This window comes from Platichthys flesus, chromosome 1 (genome assembly GCF_949316205.1).
Source record: "Platichthys flesus chromosome 1, fPlaFle2.1, whole genome shotgun sequence".
Taxonomy (NCBI): domain Eukaryota; kingdom Metazoa; phylum Chordata; class Actinopteri; order Pleuronectiformes; family Pleuronectidae; genus Platichthys; species Platichthys flesus.
Window position 1 is genome coordinate 12,550,298 of NC_084945.1, and position 17,061 is coordinate 12,567,358.

The 17,061-nt window shown below is 42.8% G+C and overlaps 1 protein-coding gene across 1 annotated transcript; it reads left to right on the plus strand.

The window, feature by feature from the left end:
• Nucleotides 1-882: 882 nt before the first annotated feature.
• Nucleotides 883-10,136, plus strand: LOC133951048 (switch-associated protein 70-like). Its single transcript, XM_062385095.1, has 12 exons — nucleotides 883-1,019; nucleotides 2,772-2,912; nucleotides 4,084-4,257; nucleotides 4,359-4,583; nucleotides 5,081-5,227; nucleotides 5,401-5,509; nucleotides 5,611-5,792; nucleotides 6,808-6,915; nucleotides 7,353-7,519; nucleotides 7,634-7,832; nucleotides 8,306-8,402; nucleotides 8,865-10,136. Exons 1-12 carry the CDS (start codon nucleotides 924-926, stop codon nucleotides 8,981-8,983), a joined length of 1,764 nt encoding a protein of 587 aa, XP_062241079.1. The 5' UTR covers nucleotides 883-923; the 3' UTR covers nucleotides 8,984-10,136.
• The last annotated feature ends 6,925 nt before the right edge of the window (nucleotides 10,137-17,061 follow it).

Consider the following 17,061-nt stretch of genomic DNA (forward strand, 5'->3'; position numbering starts at 1 on the left):
TCAGGCGTCTTCAACGACATCATAACCAGTCTGACAGTGTTAAATACAACAGGAACATGTCTACTCCCTCTCTTTACCCTCTGCCTCCCTTTTTGCTCCTCTCTCCATCTCCTCTCCCCCAGTTTCTGTCCTTTCAACCTAACTGGTCGAGTTCGATGCCAGAGTCTCCACCACTGTGTAAAGTGCCTAAAGATAATGTGTGTTGTGATTTGGCACTGTCCAAATAAAACTGGATTGAATTGACCCAAATCATTGCAGCTCTGCTAATTTTAACTATTTACATACTGAATCTTACTAAACATATCAAATGAATAAGGTGGAGAATGTTAAATACTCTTCAGAGCAAGTGGGTTTATACATCAGCAGCGAATGCACTTGGAATATAAATGGTAAAGGTATTTATTTGGCACACTGGTTTATTTTAAACTACATTACTTTATAATTAGTGATGAATTAAACTGTAAGCAGCTTGAATGTACCTGATCAGATTGGAGCTAATCGAACCAATGTATTACAATTCTGTTTTATTTTTCTGTTATTGTAAATGGAACATTTGGAGTGTTGGACCAACAATGTGAAATTTAAACCAAGATGGGTATTTTTAAAAAGGTTTTCCTGAGGCACACTTAATAATCAAATGGATTGATGACAAATTGTAATATCTTATTAGTGCCCACATTTTAAATCAGAAAACGTAGAGTATACATTTTGGGGCTAACATCCTCATGTTCATTAACAGCCAGCACGAGTACTCTAGTCTTAGAACATGAAGGGTGGTTTATTGGATTTTTAAACGTTAGGTGGCGCTGTCAACACACTTCTCCATGCTGTCGTTTATGAGGGGCGGATATTTGAAAACCACCCTCCACCACGGACACACACTCTCACGCGCACTCACACCTCAGATCCCGTCCCTGCTGAAGATGTGGCTGCGAGAGGAGCTGTTGAAGTCCATATGGCACGCGTTCACTGCGCTGGACGTGGACAGTCGAGGGAAGGTCTCCAAGTCTCAGTTAAAGGTCAGTTTCACTTGTGTTTTTACTGATTCCTCAGACTCTGTGGAGAATAAACTCAAGTTTCAGTGAAACATCAGGACGTTTTGCAACATCTGTCCCCAGCATTGAGGCTGACGTCACAAGTCTCTCAACCATCACCGTTCACTAAAGGGATCGTTCACCCAAAAAATAAAATTATATTTATATACTCACCACTCTGTAGATGGAGGGGTTGGTGAACCCTTTTGGAGTCTCCGGGGTAAAGAGTGTTGCAGCCGAATACAATTGAAGTAAATGGTGATCGATTCTTCAAACGTAAGAAAACAACAGAAAAAAACAAAACAGAAAATGTCTCAATACTTTCCTTTAACAATCCTTCTCGGTAGATCACAGACAGTGGGGCCAAAAAAAAGGTGTAAATGAAGCCTGTTCAAGTCAAACCTGAATGTCGAGGCTAACAGACACTTGTCTGACACCACAGAGCCACATTGTTTTTCCTATGTTGTTTCTTTATTACATCAGTCACCATTTACTTAGAATGGATTGGATTTGGCTGCAACACTGTTTACCCCTGAGACTCCAAAAGTGTTTTGTTGCCTCAAAAACCTCACCCACTCCTCCATTGGCATAGCGCTGAATAGAAAGTGAGAGAATTTTCATTTTTGGGTGAACTATCCCTTTAACCACAATTTACTATATTTTACATTTAACAAATAATAGAAAGTAAATATATTATTTATGAAACTTGAAATAATTTGATTTGATTTGATAGTTTCCTGAAGCAGGGCCGTGCAGAGACCTGTAGAGGGGCAGGTGCCCAATATTTTGAATTGGGGACATGGAAAACGATTTGTAAGGTTCAGTGAGTAAGGTTTCGGTGAAGAGATCTATTGGAAGATATTGAGTATAAATGAATACTAGTGTTTCATCTAAATTTTACAAATTTTGGTTTTCTTTGCCCTAGAATGGGCCCTATACATTTCAATACTTTATATTTAGATTGGGTCGAGATTGGTACCTCTGTACGGTACACCTTTTTTAAAGTAGCCCGGAAAAACAAATCCCCTTTTGAGGGTGAGGGGTATTCAGCTGCGACATGCAACTTCACCACTAGAAGTCACTAAATTCTACACGCTGAACCTTTAATCTGAGTTTATTCGTTCTGTCTCTGTGTGTTTAACACTCAAGAAAATGGGTGGTGGTGTTTTGTGACAGCTCGGGTCTGGATGGCTTTTCCTGCCGGCTCTGATGTCTGTGTGCTCAGCCTGACAAAGACTCAAGAATCCTGTAGCGTTCTCCATCCCTCACACATCCTCTGCCAGATTATGAGACAGAGTGACCAGGAGAACTCTAAAAGTCAATATTTGAGGAGATTGATCTTTGGCTTTTCTATGATGGGCCAAGTTAAGAACCTTTCACCATCTCCCTGTGTCACGTCAGAGGGGTGGTTCTGGTCCTCGCTCACGTGTACATTAAAAATGAAACATGTCTGGGTGTAGTCCTCTGTTCTTACAGCTGAACAAACCTGTAGAAAGTACCTTTAGTCTGAGGAGTGAAAGTTCATCTGTAACGCTTGACCAGTAATGCTTGTACATGGCAGCCGAAGGGTTTTGGTTTTGCATGACAAATCTTGATTCACTGAATCTTGAGTCACTTTTCATTTCATACAATGTGTGTTCATTAAGCAGGAATGTGTAACTGTACAGTAATGTGTCCTGTGTAAACCCCCCTTGTTTGAAGTATTTGTCATCTAATGCTCATATTGTGGTTCTTCAGGTGTTGTCTCACAACCTGTGCACAGTGATGAAGATCCCTCACGACCCTGTGTCCCTCGAAGAACATTTTAAAAACGACGACAAAGGGCTTCTGTCCAACCAAGGCTACATGCCGTACCTCAACCAGTTCATACTGGACAAGGTGGGGATGAAGATGCTGGAAGAGTGGTTTGTGAAGCTGTCAACAAATTAAATGATGGTGGTTAAAGATTTCCATAAACAAGAGTTGGACCAAACACATTATAAAAATGGTTAATGGAGGTTTCAGGAAATCGCTAAAAAGTTAAGACAAAGTACATGTTTCAAACAAGAGCATGAGCAACTTGTATCAAAGAATAAATCAACAACATCACAAATCTAGAGAAGGTGCAGTGGTAAGCAGTGTTCCCTCTCAGCTGGATGGTTACTGGTTCAAAAGGCTCCACCAGTCTACATTATGAAGTGTCCTTAGGCAAGATAGAGAACCTCTAATTGTTGCTGGGGGCTTTGCTGACAGTGCATGTCTCAAAGAAGCTTCTATTAGCATGGCTATGGTGTGTGTGATAAAAAAAGTGCTGTGTGTTGAAGCACTTTGAGAGGTTGACTGGAAAAGCACCATACAATACAGACAACCACGCACGCACGCACACACGCACGCACACACACACACACACACACACACACACACACACACGCTAATTGTGACCGGATTTTGCTCGATAGGAGAGAAAATGATGTGTGTAGATATAATGCACCGAATGTTCTGTTAAATATAGGATCCATATCTCTGATAGAGGTTTTGCTGTGGTAGCTATTTTTACTGCACATCCAATATTCATATTTATTTATTTTCATGTTACCAACTTCTCCTCTGCAAACAGCAACTACTGCAATTTTGAACACTTGTGTCCTTTTGTGGTCTTTGGTATTTAATCTTTTGTTCTTCGCCCTGTGTGCAATGCCCTTGACATGCTGCTGCAACACAATCTTTTCCTAATTTGGATCAATCAAGTACATCTATCTATCTCTATCTATCTATTAATACAAGCACATATATGTGAAGCGTTCTAAAAGTGACTCTCATGTCAGCTAGAAAACAGCTTGTCCCTCCTCGTTCTCAGGAGCTGTTTTCTTGCTCTCCTCTCGTTGGCTCTGACTTGAATAGAAATGAAGCGTTTCATTAAATCCGGTTTGTAGCTCACATCCTGCAGACTGGGGGTTCTGAAAGGACACAAACAACGGCCTCCTGCTTAGCATTTGTAAACACGCACCCTGCTGGTGGTCTGTGTGACTCTGACGCCGACTGAATGCTGCAGTCTGGTTTTTGTTCTCAGGTGCGGGAGGATTTTGACGTGCAGGATTTTTACAAGATGTGCTGGACCCTGTGTTTCAAGAAAAATATCTGCACCAAACATCTGCTCATCACACAGGACGATGCTTTCAAGGTCTGGTGCATTTTCAACTTTCTGTCAGAAGACAACTACCCACTGGTCATAATCATTGAAGAGGTGAGAGATGGTCTTACGATGTCATACTTTTACCCAGCACGAAACAGTCTTAACGGAAAGCTCGATATTTAACCACCATTATATCTCGTCCATCTCCTTAGATTGAGTACTTTCTGCGTAAGGTGCTGGAGGCCATGGGGAGCGAATGGAGTGAGGAGAAGTTTGCAGATTACAAGCTGCAGCTGGGCTCGGAGAACTGCCTGACCGCCTGGGAGCTGATCGAACTGGTGGGGCTGGGATACTTCAGCAAGGGCATGAACCAGCAGACCCTGTCCCTGGGCATCAATGAGGTCTACCAGGAGCTCATACTGGATGTGCTCAAACAGGTCTGACTGGCTGAAGAGCTCTTTCAATGTGATCGATTCTCTCTGAACATTGTGCTGCTACTGCACCAACTTCCTTTCTCTAAAACACAGAAGCCCAGAGTAGAAAGAAAACTGTGAAAGAAATAGAACAAAATAAGAACCTTTATTAAATTCATATTTAAATGGTTAAAAATATATATTTTCAATACGCGATTTGCAATTATAATATATCTTTGAAAAAGATAGGGAGCAAAAAAAAAAGCAGGTGTCCACCAGTTAAACTAAATGTGATTGTAAGCACTGCAAGAGTATTCATAATACAGAAAGATTCAAAGAGATATGTTCTATTATGTACTTGTTTACTTTATTTCGACAGATTTTTACTGAACAGTGACATTGTCTTGTGAGACAGAGGACTTCTCCCCGTTTCTAGTGAATCATCTGAGTAGTTTAGTTTTATAATGGCAGAGTGATTCAGTGAGTGGTGTCTGTGTTGAACTCCACTCTGTGATTTGAAGGGATACATGATGAAGAAGGGCCACAGGAGGAAGAACTGGACTGAGCGCTGGTTTGTCCTTCGACCCGACACCCTGTCCTACTTCGTCTGTGAGGATCTTCTGGAGCAGAAAGGAAAAATCCTTTTGGACATAAACTGCTGTGTAGAGGTATTTAATTTTAATGTGTAATATATAATGTATCAGCTATATTTACTAAATAGTAAAATAAAACAATTATGATATGATAATAGTAATATATTTTTTTTAATGACCTGTTCCCAAGGTTTTTCACATCTGGTATAAAGTGAAGAATGCAGCCGTAATATTTTGTTCTCCTTCAGTCTCTTTCTGAAAAAGATGGGAAGAAATGCCTTTTCCTCATCAAGTGCCCTGACATAAGCTTCGAAATCAATGCTTCAGATAAAAAGAAGAAGCAGGAATGGATCCAAGGTATTGATAAGTCATCTTTGAATGTCGCGGTTATGGATCAAACATGTCAGATCGTTGGGGAGGTTTAATCAATCAGTGGTTCTGCTCTTGCTTCGCGGCAGCCATTCAGACGTGCATCCAGATGCTGAGGCTGGGGCTGTCGTCTCCTCACCGCGAGGCGCGGCTGAGGCGCAGGGAGCTGCGGCAGAAGCAGCACGCCGAGGAGGAGGACCTGAAGGAGAAGATGAGGCGGCTCCAGGTGGCCAACGAGCACAAACAGAGAGAGCTGGAGGCCATGAGGGAGGTACTGCTCCACGTTTAACTCCCACAACTTAAAAAGTGAAGGTTAAAAAACAAGAAGAGGGGAAACATTCTGAGGGAGAGTGTGTACCACCAATCAGTGTCCCCAAAGTCCTATTTTGAACTTCTGTAAATATAATGAATTCTTGTTTGCAATGTAATACAACATCACAATTGGCAACTTCACAAATATATAAAGATCAGAGCTTAAAGATGAGTCACTAACTCTAACACATTCTGCTATAGTGCCACTCAGTAGAGCTCACACCTCCGCCAAGGCCCCACGGGAATAGTAAATATGAATATAGTTAATATAAAATAAATATATTAACTATAGATTATAGTTAATATATATTTTTTAAACCCAATTTTAAATGCTTGATGTAATCAAACATTAAACAAAGCTTACTATGAGTAGAAATGCGCGATTTGTCTGGAAACCTTGAACATTTTGGATCTAAATGACCAAACTTAAGAGGATACACAAAATTTCTATCTTGTCTGGATGTTTAAGATAATCCTCAAGGGGGAAAGATGTGAGGACTTATCTAACTCACTAAAGACCCGAGGGAGGGGACAACTCCTACAGCCACACAAACACACACACACAGTCACTCACACTCTCACACACATTAACACAAGATGCAGCAGAAAGTTGACAAAGAACAAGGAAGTAAAACTTGCTATGCAAAGACATTTTGGATGATTCAGGGACACCTGCATCCATCAGACGACCACATGTGTGAACTCAGTCGTTTCAGATCTGCAGCACATTATCTGCCTCCTCTCACTTCTCTTTTCACTCTGCCAGATGGTGTTTTGGTTTGATACTAATATATTTCCATGGCGAATTAATGGTTATGCAAAAAGTCACATGATGTTGTTAAAAGAACTTTTGCCAAACACTCCCAGATGTTACTGATAAATTACATTAAACAATGTCTTGTTTGTTACCAGCCAGGTTACACCTCCAGGTCAAGCAGAGAAGCAACAACTCTTTCCTCTTTTGTGCTTTACAGAAAATGGAAGAGTCTGCAGCTCAAGCAGTGTTAGAGGAGAACAGGAGGAGGAAGTCTCATTTAGACCTACAGGACCGCCACAGGCTGGACCTGGAGAGAGAGAAAATGGTATCCACTGCACCTCCCACAACTCTGCAGGGTCTTTGTGATAAACTGCAAGTTACGTGGTCATGTCAAAGGGCCAGAAAAGAGATGATGAACTGAAGTTTTTATCTTGTGACAAAGTAGTCATCATAATCATCCGTCTGTTGTTCTGTCCTTCCAGGAAACAAGCTAAAAATAGTTGTTGAGTCATCTTCGAGTGTCAGATGCACTGACTGTTTAAGATCATCATAATTGAATGACTATACTGATACATGCCGTTGGGAAATGAAATAACATGAAAGTGGAAGTTAGATTCAGTGTGGAATGTGAAGATTTTCTGACTATTAACAGATGTTTGCTCAGTTCCAAGCCCTGCATGTACAGTTGTGTAGGAGATGAGTGATAAGTATGTGTGTGTGTGTGTGTGTGTGTGTGTGTGTGTGTGTGTGTGTGCTGCTCAGGTTCATCAGCAGATGGAGAGGCAGGTGGCGCAGAAGTCCTTTGAACTGGAGCAGTACCTGCAGCGCGTCCGGGAGCTGGAGGACATGTACCACCGGCTGGAGGAGGCCTTAGAGGACGAGAGACAGGCCAAGCAGGACGAGGAGGAAATGCGAAAACTGCAGGCCAGGTCTAACACGCACACATGCACACATATTAACACTCACAGGAGGTATGTCTTTTTTTACATGTTCTCTTTTTGTCAGTCTCCTCCTTGAAGTTTCCCTGCTGTGTTCCCTCGCAGGCTGCTGGAGGAGGAGGCGGCCAAGAGGGTCGAGCTGGAGCAGATCCACCTGCAGCAGCAGAGGGCGCTGTCTCAGACCGAGGCTGAGAAGCAGGAGCTGGTGGCCGACCAGCGGGCCAAGGAGCGAGAGCTGCGGACAGCCATGCTGCAGCTGGAGAGTCTGGAGAGGGAGCGGCAGGGAGCACTGGAGCAGTATGAGGTCAGGGCTCACCTGGAAGTTCTGAAAGAATCATTGATTTGAATTACATTGTCCCTTCAGATCAGAAAGTCTTTTATTAGACTAAAGGCAGTTTTCATGCATCTGGTAAAACAACTAACTCAACTGTTCTACACATATTTACCCCCAAGTTCATTAATGTTTGAAATGCATAAAAGATTACACTGGAATTATTGATCACAACAAATATATGTTACCTCACCTAGTTCTGTTTGTGCTACATTTGTACAAAATGTGTCCTCTCATAGCTCACTTTTCTTGAATGTATATTTTTTTGTGTAGCGCATGTATAATATATATGTTTATTTATATTCCAGCAGGTCTATAGATTTGTATATATTTTTGAATTAATATTCAAAATATATAATAATGAGTTTGAAAGAGCTGTTTAAGGCAGAAGATTAAGCACTGATTCAGCTCACATGAAACCAACCCTGTTTTGCTCTCATATACAGGAGGTGTCGAGGAAGCTTAAGGGAGCAGCCAACAAGTCAAAGTCTTGGAAAGACAAGGTGGCCAAACATGAGGGGCTGATGCGTCTCATCCAGCCAGGTAGGGGGACCCTAACCCAGTTTTGCCGTTACAGAGCGTAGAAAATAGTCCTAATCTTAACTTGATGAAAGTATTTTTGTAAGTTTTATAATTGTCTTAGTATTTGACAATAGTTACCGGTGGTAACGATAACTCCACTGAAGTACTGAAGAGGTAACATGTGGTATTAGGTGTCTTGAATTGAACCTGGGGAACGCTACAGATACCCTGTATATACACAAGGGGCAGCACAGTACTTTGGTCGTGTACTGACTGGGCTGCAGCTCAGTCCCCCGTAGTTCTCTGGTTCACTTCAGACTCATTAACAGTCTCAGTGCATCTGAGCAGCAGTTCGGTCAGTGCACAAATCCAGACCGACTCAAAAATAAAACAAAACAGCAAACATACATGTTTCTTCTTAGTGATATTTTTTTACATTTGTTAAAAGGCATTGATCCTCTCTCCTGTAACCTGGTGTTTCAGGTGATAAAGCACCTCAGAGAATCACCAACTGGGGTCCAGCCTCGTTCACTGACACAGAGCTGGAGATCCGGAAGAAGTCGTGGCAGGAGAGGAAGAACCAGGGGCCCCAGGCTCAGTGACCACTCCCCACGCTCAGGGACTGAAAGTGACAGTGGAGCCCAAACGGTCCCATTCCAGAGCTTCTGTAACGTGAACCTACTGAGCCGCGTGACAACTGCAAAATACATGTTTCACTCATTCTTTCTGAGGTTCCTTTTTAATGTACAGTTTGGATTAACTACGTTTCATCATTTTGACTTTTTCTAAATTATGTTCAATCTAAAAAAAAAAAGGCATGACCATAGACGTAATAGTGTGACAAAGTAAACTTAAATCAAGTTCAAGCACTTAGTTTTCTCTGGGGATGAAGGTCATGTGATGACATTTCAACCGTCCATCAACATTCAATAGATTCATCCACAGATAGAAAAGTGAGTTAAGCTAATTTAGTCATAAATGCTTTAACACTTGTGTTTTTGCTCGGCTCATGTTCTTCTTTGGTAATTTTAGTCCGTTCTTGTGTTGTGTTTTTCTTTATTGTGTGTGCACGCTCAGAGCAGTGTGGACAAGATTAAGTTTCTGTCCAAGCTCTACTCCAGTCCACAGTGGTTTATCCCAAACATGTATCATGGCTTCATCAGGCTGTTTCCAGTTTCCTTATACAAAATACTGTTATCCAACATGAAATCAAAATGCCACCACAGATACCATGAATACAACACATTACAATAGTCCATTTCTTCATTCTGTCACCACAAATACAAAGTGTTCATTTCACAACATTCTAAAAAATGCAAATTGATAGTTAAAACAGTTGAATATTTATTTTTTAATACAAGTAATTTAATTCTGTAATTTTTTAAACCATCTCTCCAGACTGCTTTAAAACACAGTGTATTTAAACTGTCATCACTTAACAGTACATCTAACGCTGACTAATCTTAAAGATTGTCTACACGTGAACACATCCATACAAGAGCAACACTTCCAATAGCTTTTACTGTAAAGAAATACATTCTGTAGATACTGCAGAACCCTATTGGAGTTCAGTGGAGCAGCTCCTCTCCATCTCAAATCTCCTCTCTGTGACAAACGTACTGACCTTTGATGGATAAGAGCTGTGTGTAAGAGCTGTGTGATGTGTTTTTAAAAATATGCTTTTGTAAAGATGAGTCAGTAGCATTTGTTGAAGCCTTAACCAAGATGACAAAAAAATAAAACTCATAAAGTGTGTGTGTGCCAGTGAAGACACCTGTTGTGACACACGTTCGCCTCCTGATCATGATGCAGCGTGTCCACCGGGTGGCGCCATAGGAGCGGGATCCTCAGTCTGTTGCTCACTGAGCTGGAGCTACAGGCTCATGGGGGGGGGGGGGGGGGGGGGGGGGGGGAAACCTCAGTCTATTTTGGAACCTCAGTGTGTTTTTCAGCCTTTTACCTGACTGTTCCCAGGAGTGTGAGGGATTCATAAGAAGAGCCACGTTGTCCAGATGTTGCAGGATACTCTGGATTTTTACTCCTAACGAATATTGTTCTGACCCAAGTGAGGTCAGTGGCGCTCAACCTCAGAACTCTTTGTTCCGTAGGACACACATATTAAAAGATGGGTCATTGGTTCATTTGATTTAGTTTATTCTTCAACTAGAACGGTCCTCAGTAGAGCACGAGACCCAGCAGTCCCTTTAGATCCTATCGACTTGCACCAGGTTTCACACACTCATAGATATCGGTTCCCTCGTTAAACCTGAGCGTGAGTTATTTCATCAAGATACATGAATTATTTTCTGGGGAAATTGTGAAAATGTTGAAAAATGCCCTATCACAGAAAGTTTCCTGGATCCGCCTCCTAATCCAGATCTACACCAGCACCTCATGAGTTCTTCCCTGACCCATGTCACATCCTTCCACCAATTTGCCTTGAATAAATTAGGTTGTTTCTGTGCAATCTTGCTTATCAAACCAATGAACAACTGGACAGGGGTGAAAAACATAACCTCCTTGATGGAGGTCAAAAGGATCAATCATTTCTAAAGCGGCTGGACATTGTTGTTTACTTGGAGATTATATTTTCAGCCAGTGATAGAGTCTGTGTCACAAGCTGTGTCTCAGTTCAGGGGCTGCAGCCCTTGGTGGACCCTGTCTAAACCGAAATGAGATGGTCCGGTCTTGAAAAACAGTTTGTCACAGAAGTGCATCATGGGATATTTTGTGTGGGGAAGGGTCAGAATCAGAATCAGAATTCTTTTCTTTGCCCAGTTAATTTGCACACACAGGAAATTGCCTTGGTGTGGTTGGTGCACTGTACATAAAACAACAATATAAATAACAATATATAACAACAATAAAAAACAACAATATATGAGTCTCCTTCACTCAGTACAGGAAGGACACATTTGGAGGAGCCCTCGAAGCGGCACAGTGAAGTCTTTGATTGCAATCAGTCTTCAAATGCAGCCTCAGAAGGATGCGACCCCCGAACCCGTCAGTTGATTCAATTTATCATCAACTCGACTTTTCATTGGTTTTGTACCAACAACCAACAAACAGACTATCAGCCTTGTACTTTGAGCAGTTGAATCATTGATTTCATGTTTTGCAGAAAGCTTTGCAGTGTCCTATAGTGAATCACAGATTCAATCTGGCAGATGTGTATCAGCAGATCAGGTTTCAGCCCCAACGTGTCCGATCCGTATTGAATACAGTCTCTTTGTTACATTGGTTCAGACACTGTGATTCAGCTTTTAGAGCCACAGCCCTCATTGACCTCATTTTACCTCAGAGCCCTTCGACACGCTCCTCTCACTGGTGAGCAGCTCTTCAATCTGGAGCAGGAGAGCACCAGATTCACATCAGTGTTTGGAATCGTCACATAACAGACAGAGGTGCAGTGCGTCCGCAGTTACCTGTTTGCATGACAGGTCTGTGTGTGTTGTAGCTTATGACGTCATTGTTTTAAGATATCACAAAAACAAGATTCATCTCACTTGATGCACGTGACGCGCAGCATCCAGGCGTCAGTTTCGCTGCACACACAAATCGGTTTTGTGCAACAAAGGACGACTGTTCTAACGCACACGTCCTGTCATCCCCCCCCCCCCTCACGTCTCAGTGAGAGAAGACAAAGACAAGGTTACAGGAACAACTGGCTGGAACCATCGGCTGTGGGTACTTGTTTGTCTCGTGTCTGCCCGCACAGCGAGAGTCTTCAGTTTCCGATGAGAAGACTCTCAACCCACCTTCATTCGTCCCTGGAGTCAAAGAGACGGTTCAAGTTGAGTTCAGGGTTGTCAGAGCAGGAGATGAGATAAGAACCTGCATTCATACCCCGAGTCAACAGTCCACACCATGCAGATCTCTTTATACCAGTGGGTTTCTGATAAGATCACACGTTGAGACTTAATGTCCAAATCTTTAATCCAATACTAGAACTCGGAATGTGCTTCATCCCCAGAACAGATCAAGTAATCTCCTTTTATGGACGTCTCTGTTTGTGTGAGCAGCAGTTCTTTAATTGCTGCCCCAAGACAACATTAAATGCATTAAGTAGAATAAAGAAATGTTCAAAAAGTTTCAAACAAATTATTCCAGTGCAGGGTTTGTCTTGAATAGCACCTCTGGAGTATATGATAAATAGTTCTTCAGTTCACGTTTCCCCTATAAGAGGTATTTATATCCAGGAACGCGGTGCCTTTTGGTTTTAAACTATTCTCAGAATTGGGAGTTTCCAATCTCCGTGGCTAAAGCCCTCGACATTCCATGAATAAGGATATCTCTAGCTGTCTCACCCTCACACCATGTGTCCGAAAAAATACGCTAACCCCCGTGACCGATTCATCTAATTCCTGTCCAAAATATCCTCATGGAAGCTGAACTGAAGCTGGAACATGTTGTCTGGCAGATGCCTGTTTGCTGGGTTAGGCGACTTCCCACAGTGACCTCACAGCTCTGAGCATGTTCACATGTAGGGATGGACTTCTGGCTTGAGCTGCAGATAAACTGGGGGTCACTTACACTGTGGAGTAAAAACATCAGGAGCTCGGACAAAGAAACCTCTAAGTGGGTCAAGGAGAGCGACGTTAATGTAAACTTTTGACCCCCCCTTCACTGCCATACCCTCAAGCTATAAATCAAATGTGTAATTTGTGCTTTCTGTTTGTGGACGAGCGGGTGGTGTCCAGATAAGATCATCTGGAGCTCATGCATTTGAAAAACTCCCGAATGGACCCCCATGCGCTGCAGGACGCTGACATCATCCCGCTTTGTAGGGTGCGACCCGATGATGTGATGTGTGTGGACACAGTGAGATCAGCGCTCGGAGGCTTTGGATTCTGGAGCAGGTGCCCGCTGAGCCTGAAGGGCCCCCAGCGATGGGGAGAACCAACATTTTGCAGAGGCACCCAGGAAATGGAAATGGACAATAGGAATTTGGAGTTCCAATGAAATAAATCATTATCATCTGTCAGTGGAGTATTATTTGGGGGGGGGGGGGGGGCTTCACTGCAGCTGTGAATGTGCATGAAGAGATCAGGGGTCCACGAGCAACAGATACGTGCAATCTTGAATTTATAGGCTTCGTCTGATCTGGCCGTTTTATGTGAGAGCAGCACGCTTCCAGCCGACCAAGACCAATCACACGGAGCTCAGGAGAAGCGTTTGGCCGAGTTACACAGGATCACAGGGTTTTCTAAAGCCTGGCTGATCTCAGGTGTAACCGGCGCTTTCATCAGCCGCTTGTCTCCGACCTCGAGAGAACAAATCTCTTTCAGAGGAGGTGATCTCGCCCAACTCACGTCACGGTGATGCAACAGCTCTGCTTTTCGTCTCCTAAAAACCTGTGGATCGATCATTTTGTGTGAATGTGATGTGCTGTGGCCCATGTCAGAGGAGCGTAGTTATATGAAATCAATAACTGGGGAGAATTGCCAAACCACCATTCCTATCTCTGGATGAAATAATTCCTGCTGAATAACTTCGCCTGCATCCCCTCTGTTTGTGGCTGGGGGTCCTAATCTCCGTGAAAGAGCTAAAGCAAGGGTCTAAATACTGACAAGCCCGAAGCTCTGCCAAGACGCTGGACCGCTGCAGCTCTGCACCTGCTGCCAGTGCAAGCGAGCTGGGAGAGAACACTGAGGGACAATCAACCAGCGCCTCCCTCCCAGAGAAGCCCCCACTGCTCGTCCTCTGCTCGTCAAGTTTCCCTTCGGAGACGAACCTCCCCACGACCACGAGGAACCGGCTCAGCAACGCCACCCAGGCTGGGGCTGATATTCATTGCTGGAAAGGGAGACACCCGTCATCATCTTCTCCAAAGACCGTGTGTTGGCTCAGAGCTGCGGTGGTGTTTCATTACCTTTTCATTCAGAGAAAATCTTTACTAAAGATGAAGCCGAACAAAGAGGCCAGAAAAACATGGCGGCTAGAAATGTGGTGTCCTGTTTTCCAACATAACAAGAGTCTGCAACCTTGTGACCCTGAGGCCTGACCTCAGGAGGGACCCAGCCACTTAATATTTATCTACCCTTGAATTACAGCAACTTCGACATGCAAATCATAAAAAAGTAGCAAATAACAGAACACAAGGGAGAATCCATTAACTTTTGGCACAGGCCTGGTATGGGTCAGGGAAGAACCCATTCAGTTTGGTGAGGATCTGAATCAGGGGGCAGATCCAGGAACTTTTCTATATCACTTGCTTTGCTGTGTGTAGGGTTTAGGTGAAAGGGATCTATTGGCAGAAACTGAATATGAATAATCCTAGTGATGTTTTCACTAGTGTGTTTCCTCTAAATTTATACAAATTGTTTCTTTACCCAAGAATTGGCCCTTTGTATTTAAGTACTTTATATTAACATTGGGTGCAGGTCCTCTCTACGGAGGCTGCCATGTTTTTTTACAGTACCCCAGACTGGACAAACTAAACACCACGACTGACGGCTGCCACAGTTTTTTTTTTTTTTCATGTTTGTAAGGGGAGGCTGAGCTGAAGGGTATTCAGCTGCAATTTGCAAGTTCACCACTAGATGTCACTAAAATTACACACACTGAACCTTTAACATTGAGAGACAGATTAAGATTAAGAATAGTCCCAAACACATGCACAGACAGGCAAAGGCACACTCATGCAGGTAGGGAAATTTAACCTCTGCTTTTGACCCATCTGGTGCAGGACACACAGAGCAGTGAGCGGCCATGTACGGCGCACAGGGAGCAGATGTTGGGGGAGTAAGGTGCCTTGCTCAGGGGCACTAGACAGGGTAGGGAGAATCCTCTTGGATTTTTGGAAAGATCAATCCAGGCTCGTCTTTTTGTTGTTTCTCCGTGGAGTCAAACCAGAGACGAACCAGAGACCTTTTCTGCCCATAGTCCAAGTTTCTGCCTCTAGTCCACCGCCTAGTGCGCTTTTTGACATCTTCACCAATTTCCCAAAACAAATCAGTCACATTAATGCACTGATATCTATGAGTGTGTTTCATTTAGATGCGGCTCGATTCAATTTAAGGGGACTAATGAGCTCTACTGACTGCCAATCAAGTTTGGAGTAAATCATTTATCTATTGCATCGATAGTTTTAATTCCTAACGTGAAACTTGCTGGAGCTGTGTACTCACACATCTGCCAATCAAATCTGTTGTAACTGACCTCCTCTTTTCTTGAAGTACTTACACACAAGAGCTGTTGATTTAAGGGGGTCACAAAGTCCTCTTGTGGAGATTACGTATTTATACGCGCCGTCAGACAAACAGTTTGTAAACAGAGATGAATTCATTCTGTGGTTATCCTCCCATCAAGTGGCGCGCAGCTACAAAGACTCAGAAATCACAACACAGACACTTGGTGACGTAAAAAGCCCAGAGAAGCTTTTTCACATCTCTGTTTATGAGTCTACAAAGCGCAAATCATTGAACAGGAATGGTCTCCAAGCTCTCCAAAAAAACATCATGCTCGCCTCAAGTTTTCCAAAGAGCAGTTTGACACTAGACAACACTGCAGGGAAAAGGCTTATGGGTGAGATGTTTTGCAGGGCTACGCGTGGGGTGAAAAGGGCGTTGCATACCAACAGGGAATCATCATCCTGAGGTGAAGCGGAGAGAGCATCGTGATCTGGGGTCTTTGTTGCTTCCTCTGGTCCTGGACAGCATCGAGGGGAAAATAAATTCAAGTATCACCCGGATAATGTTAGGGTGGACGGCAGGACAACGTCCGAGAACATCAAAGTAAATCTACAACATAATGACTTCAAACAAAGACAATGTGACGGAGCCGAAACCTGAACCAGACAGAGGAGCTGGGGAGCGACCTCAAGAGACTCGTTCACACTTCCTCCCGTTTGTTGTTCAGGTTAATGATTTATGTATCAGCTACAGTATCTTTCTACAATATCAATATCTTCATCTTTATATTCAGTAAAGACACAAAAGGCTTTAATTGTTTGTGTGTCATTGGCTAGACTGTGCAAATCTATTGTTGCATTCACATTGAAGGATCAAATAATTCAGAGAGCACAAACCTCCGTCAAGGCCCAACAGACCCCGTATTAAGATTCACTAGTTTGTATTTGGATCTGCACTATTTCACACACTGATTTCAGCAATGAAAATGAAAAAAATGCGTTATCTCACAATTTTAAAGAAGGGGAACAAAAATCTAGATCCCCGTCCAAACTTAAATAGTGTGTTTTTTCGCCGACTCATTTTGCCCCAAAATCTTGGTGGAGGTAGCAGTGGCATGATTTGAAAAGTTGTCCATTGTGGTGCAATACACAGGTACAGGTGAGTTTTGCAGAGAAAGTCTGAAGTAATTATTGATAATAACGGTAGCTTTGAGTTTACCAAGACAACTCGCTGAAACTCTTTCATTGAGAACGTTTATTCAAAGCTTAAATTTAAGAGATTTATGTGTGTTTCTTCTGTGATTACTGTCTTTCCAGAACAGAGATCTCAGAAACGGCTGAGAATCCTACCCATTACTTAGACAGCTTCTCTCTGATCACCCGTGATCAGTTTACCAAATTAATCTCAGGTTCTAAACCAACAACCTGTATCTTAGATCCCATTCCTACCAACTTACTTAAAGACATTCTGCCCCTAATTGATAGTTCGTTACTTAACATTATCAATCTGTCATTATCATCAGGTTATGTACCACAGTCTTTTAAAAT

What these genes read in the sequence shown, in the direction of transcription:
- LOC133951048 (XM_062385095.1), top strand. Translation starts at nt 924, where the DNA reads ATGTGGCTGCGAGAGGAGCTGTTGAAGTCCATATGGCACGCGTTCACT. An exon ending in TCTCCAAGTCTCAGTTAAAG is followed by an intron (nt 1,020 to 2,771) that starts GTCAGTTTCACT and finishes GTGGTTCTTCAG; the next exon opens with GTGTTGTCTCACAACCTGTG. An exon ending in AGCTGGAGGCCATGAGGGAG is followed by an intron (nt 5,793 to 6,807) that starts GTACTGCTCCAC and finishes TGTGCTTTACAG; the next exon opens with AAAATGGAAGAGTCTGCAGC.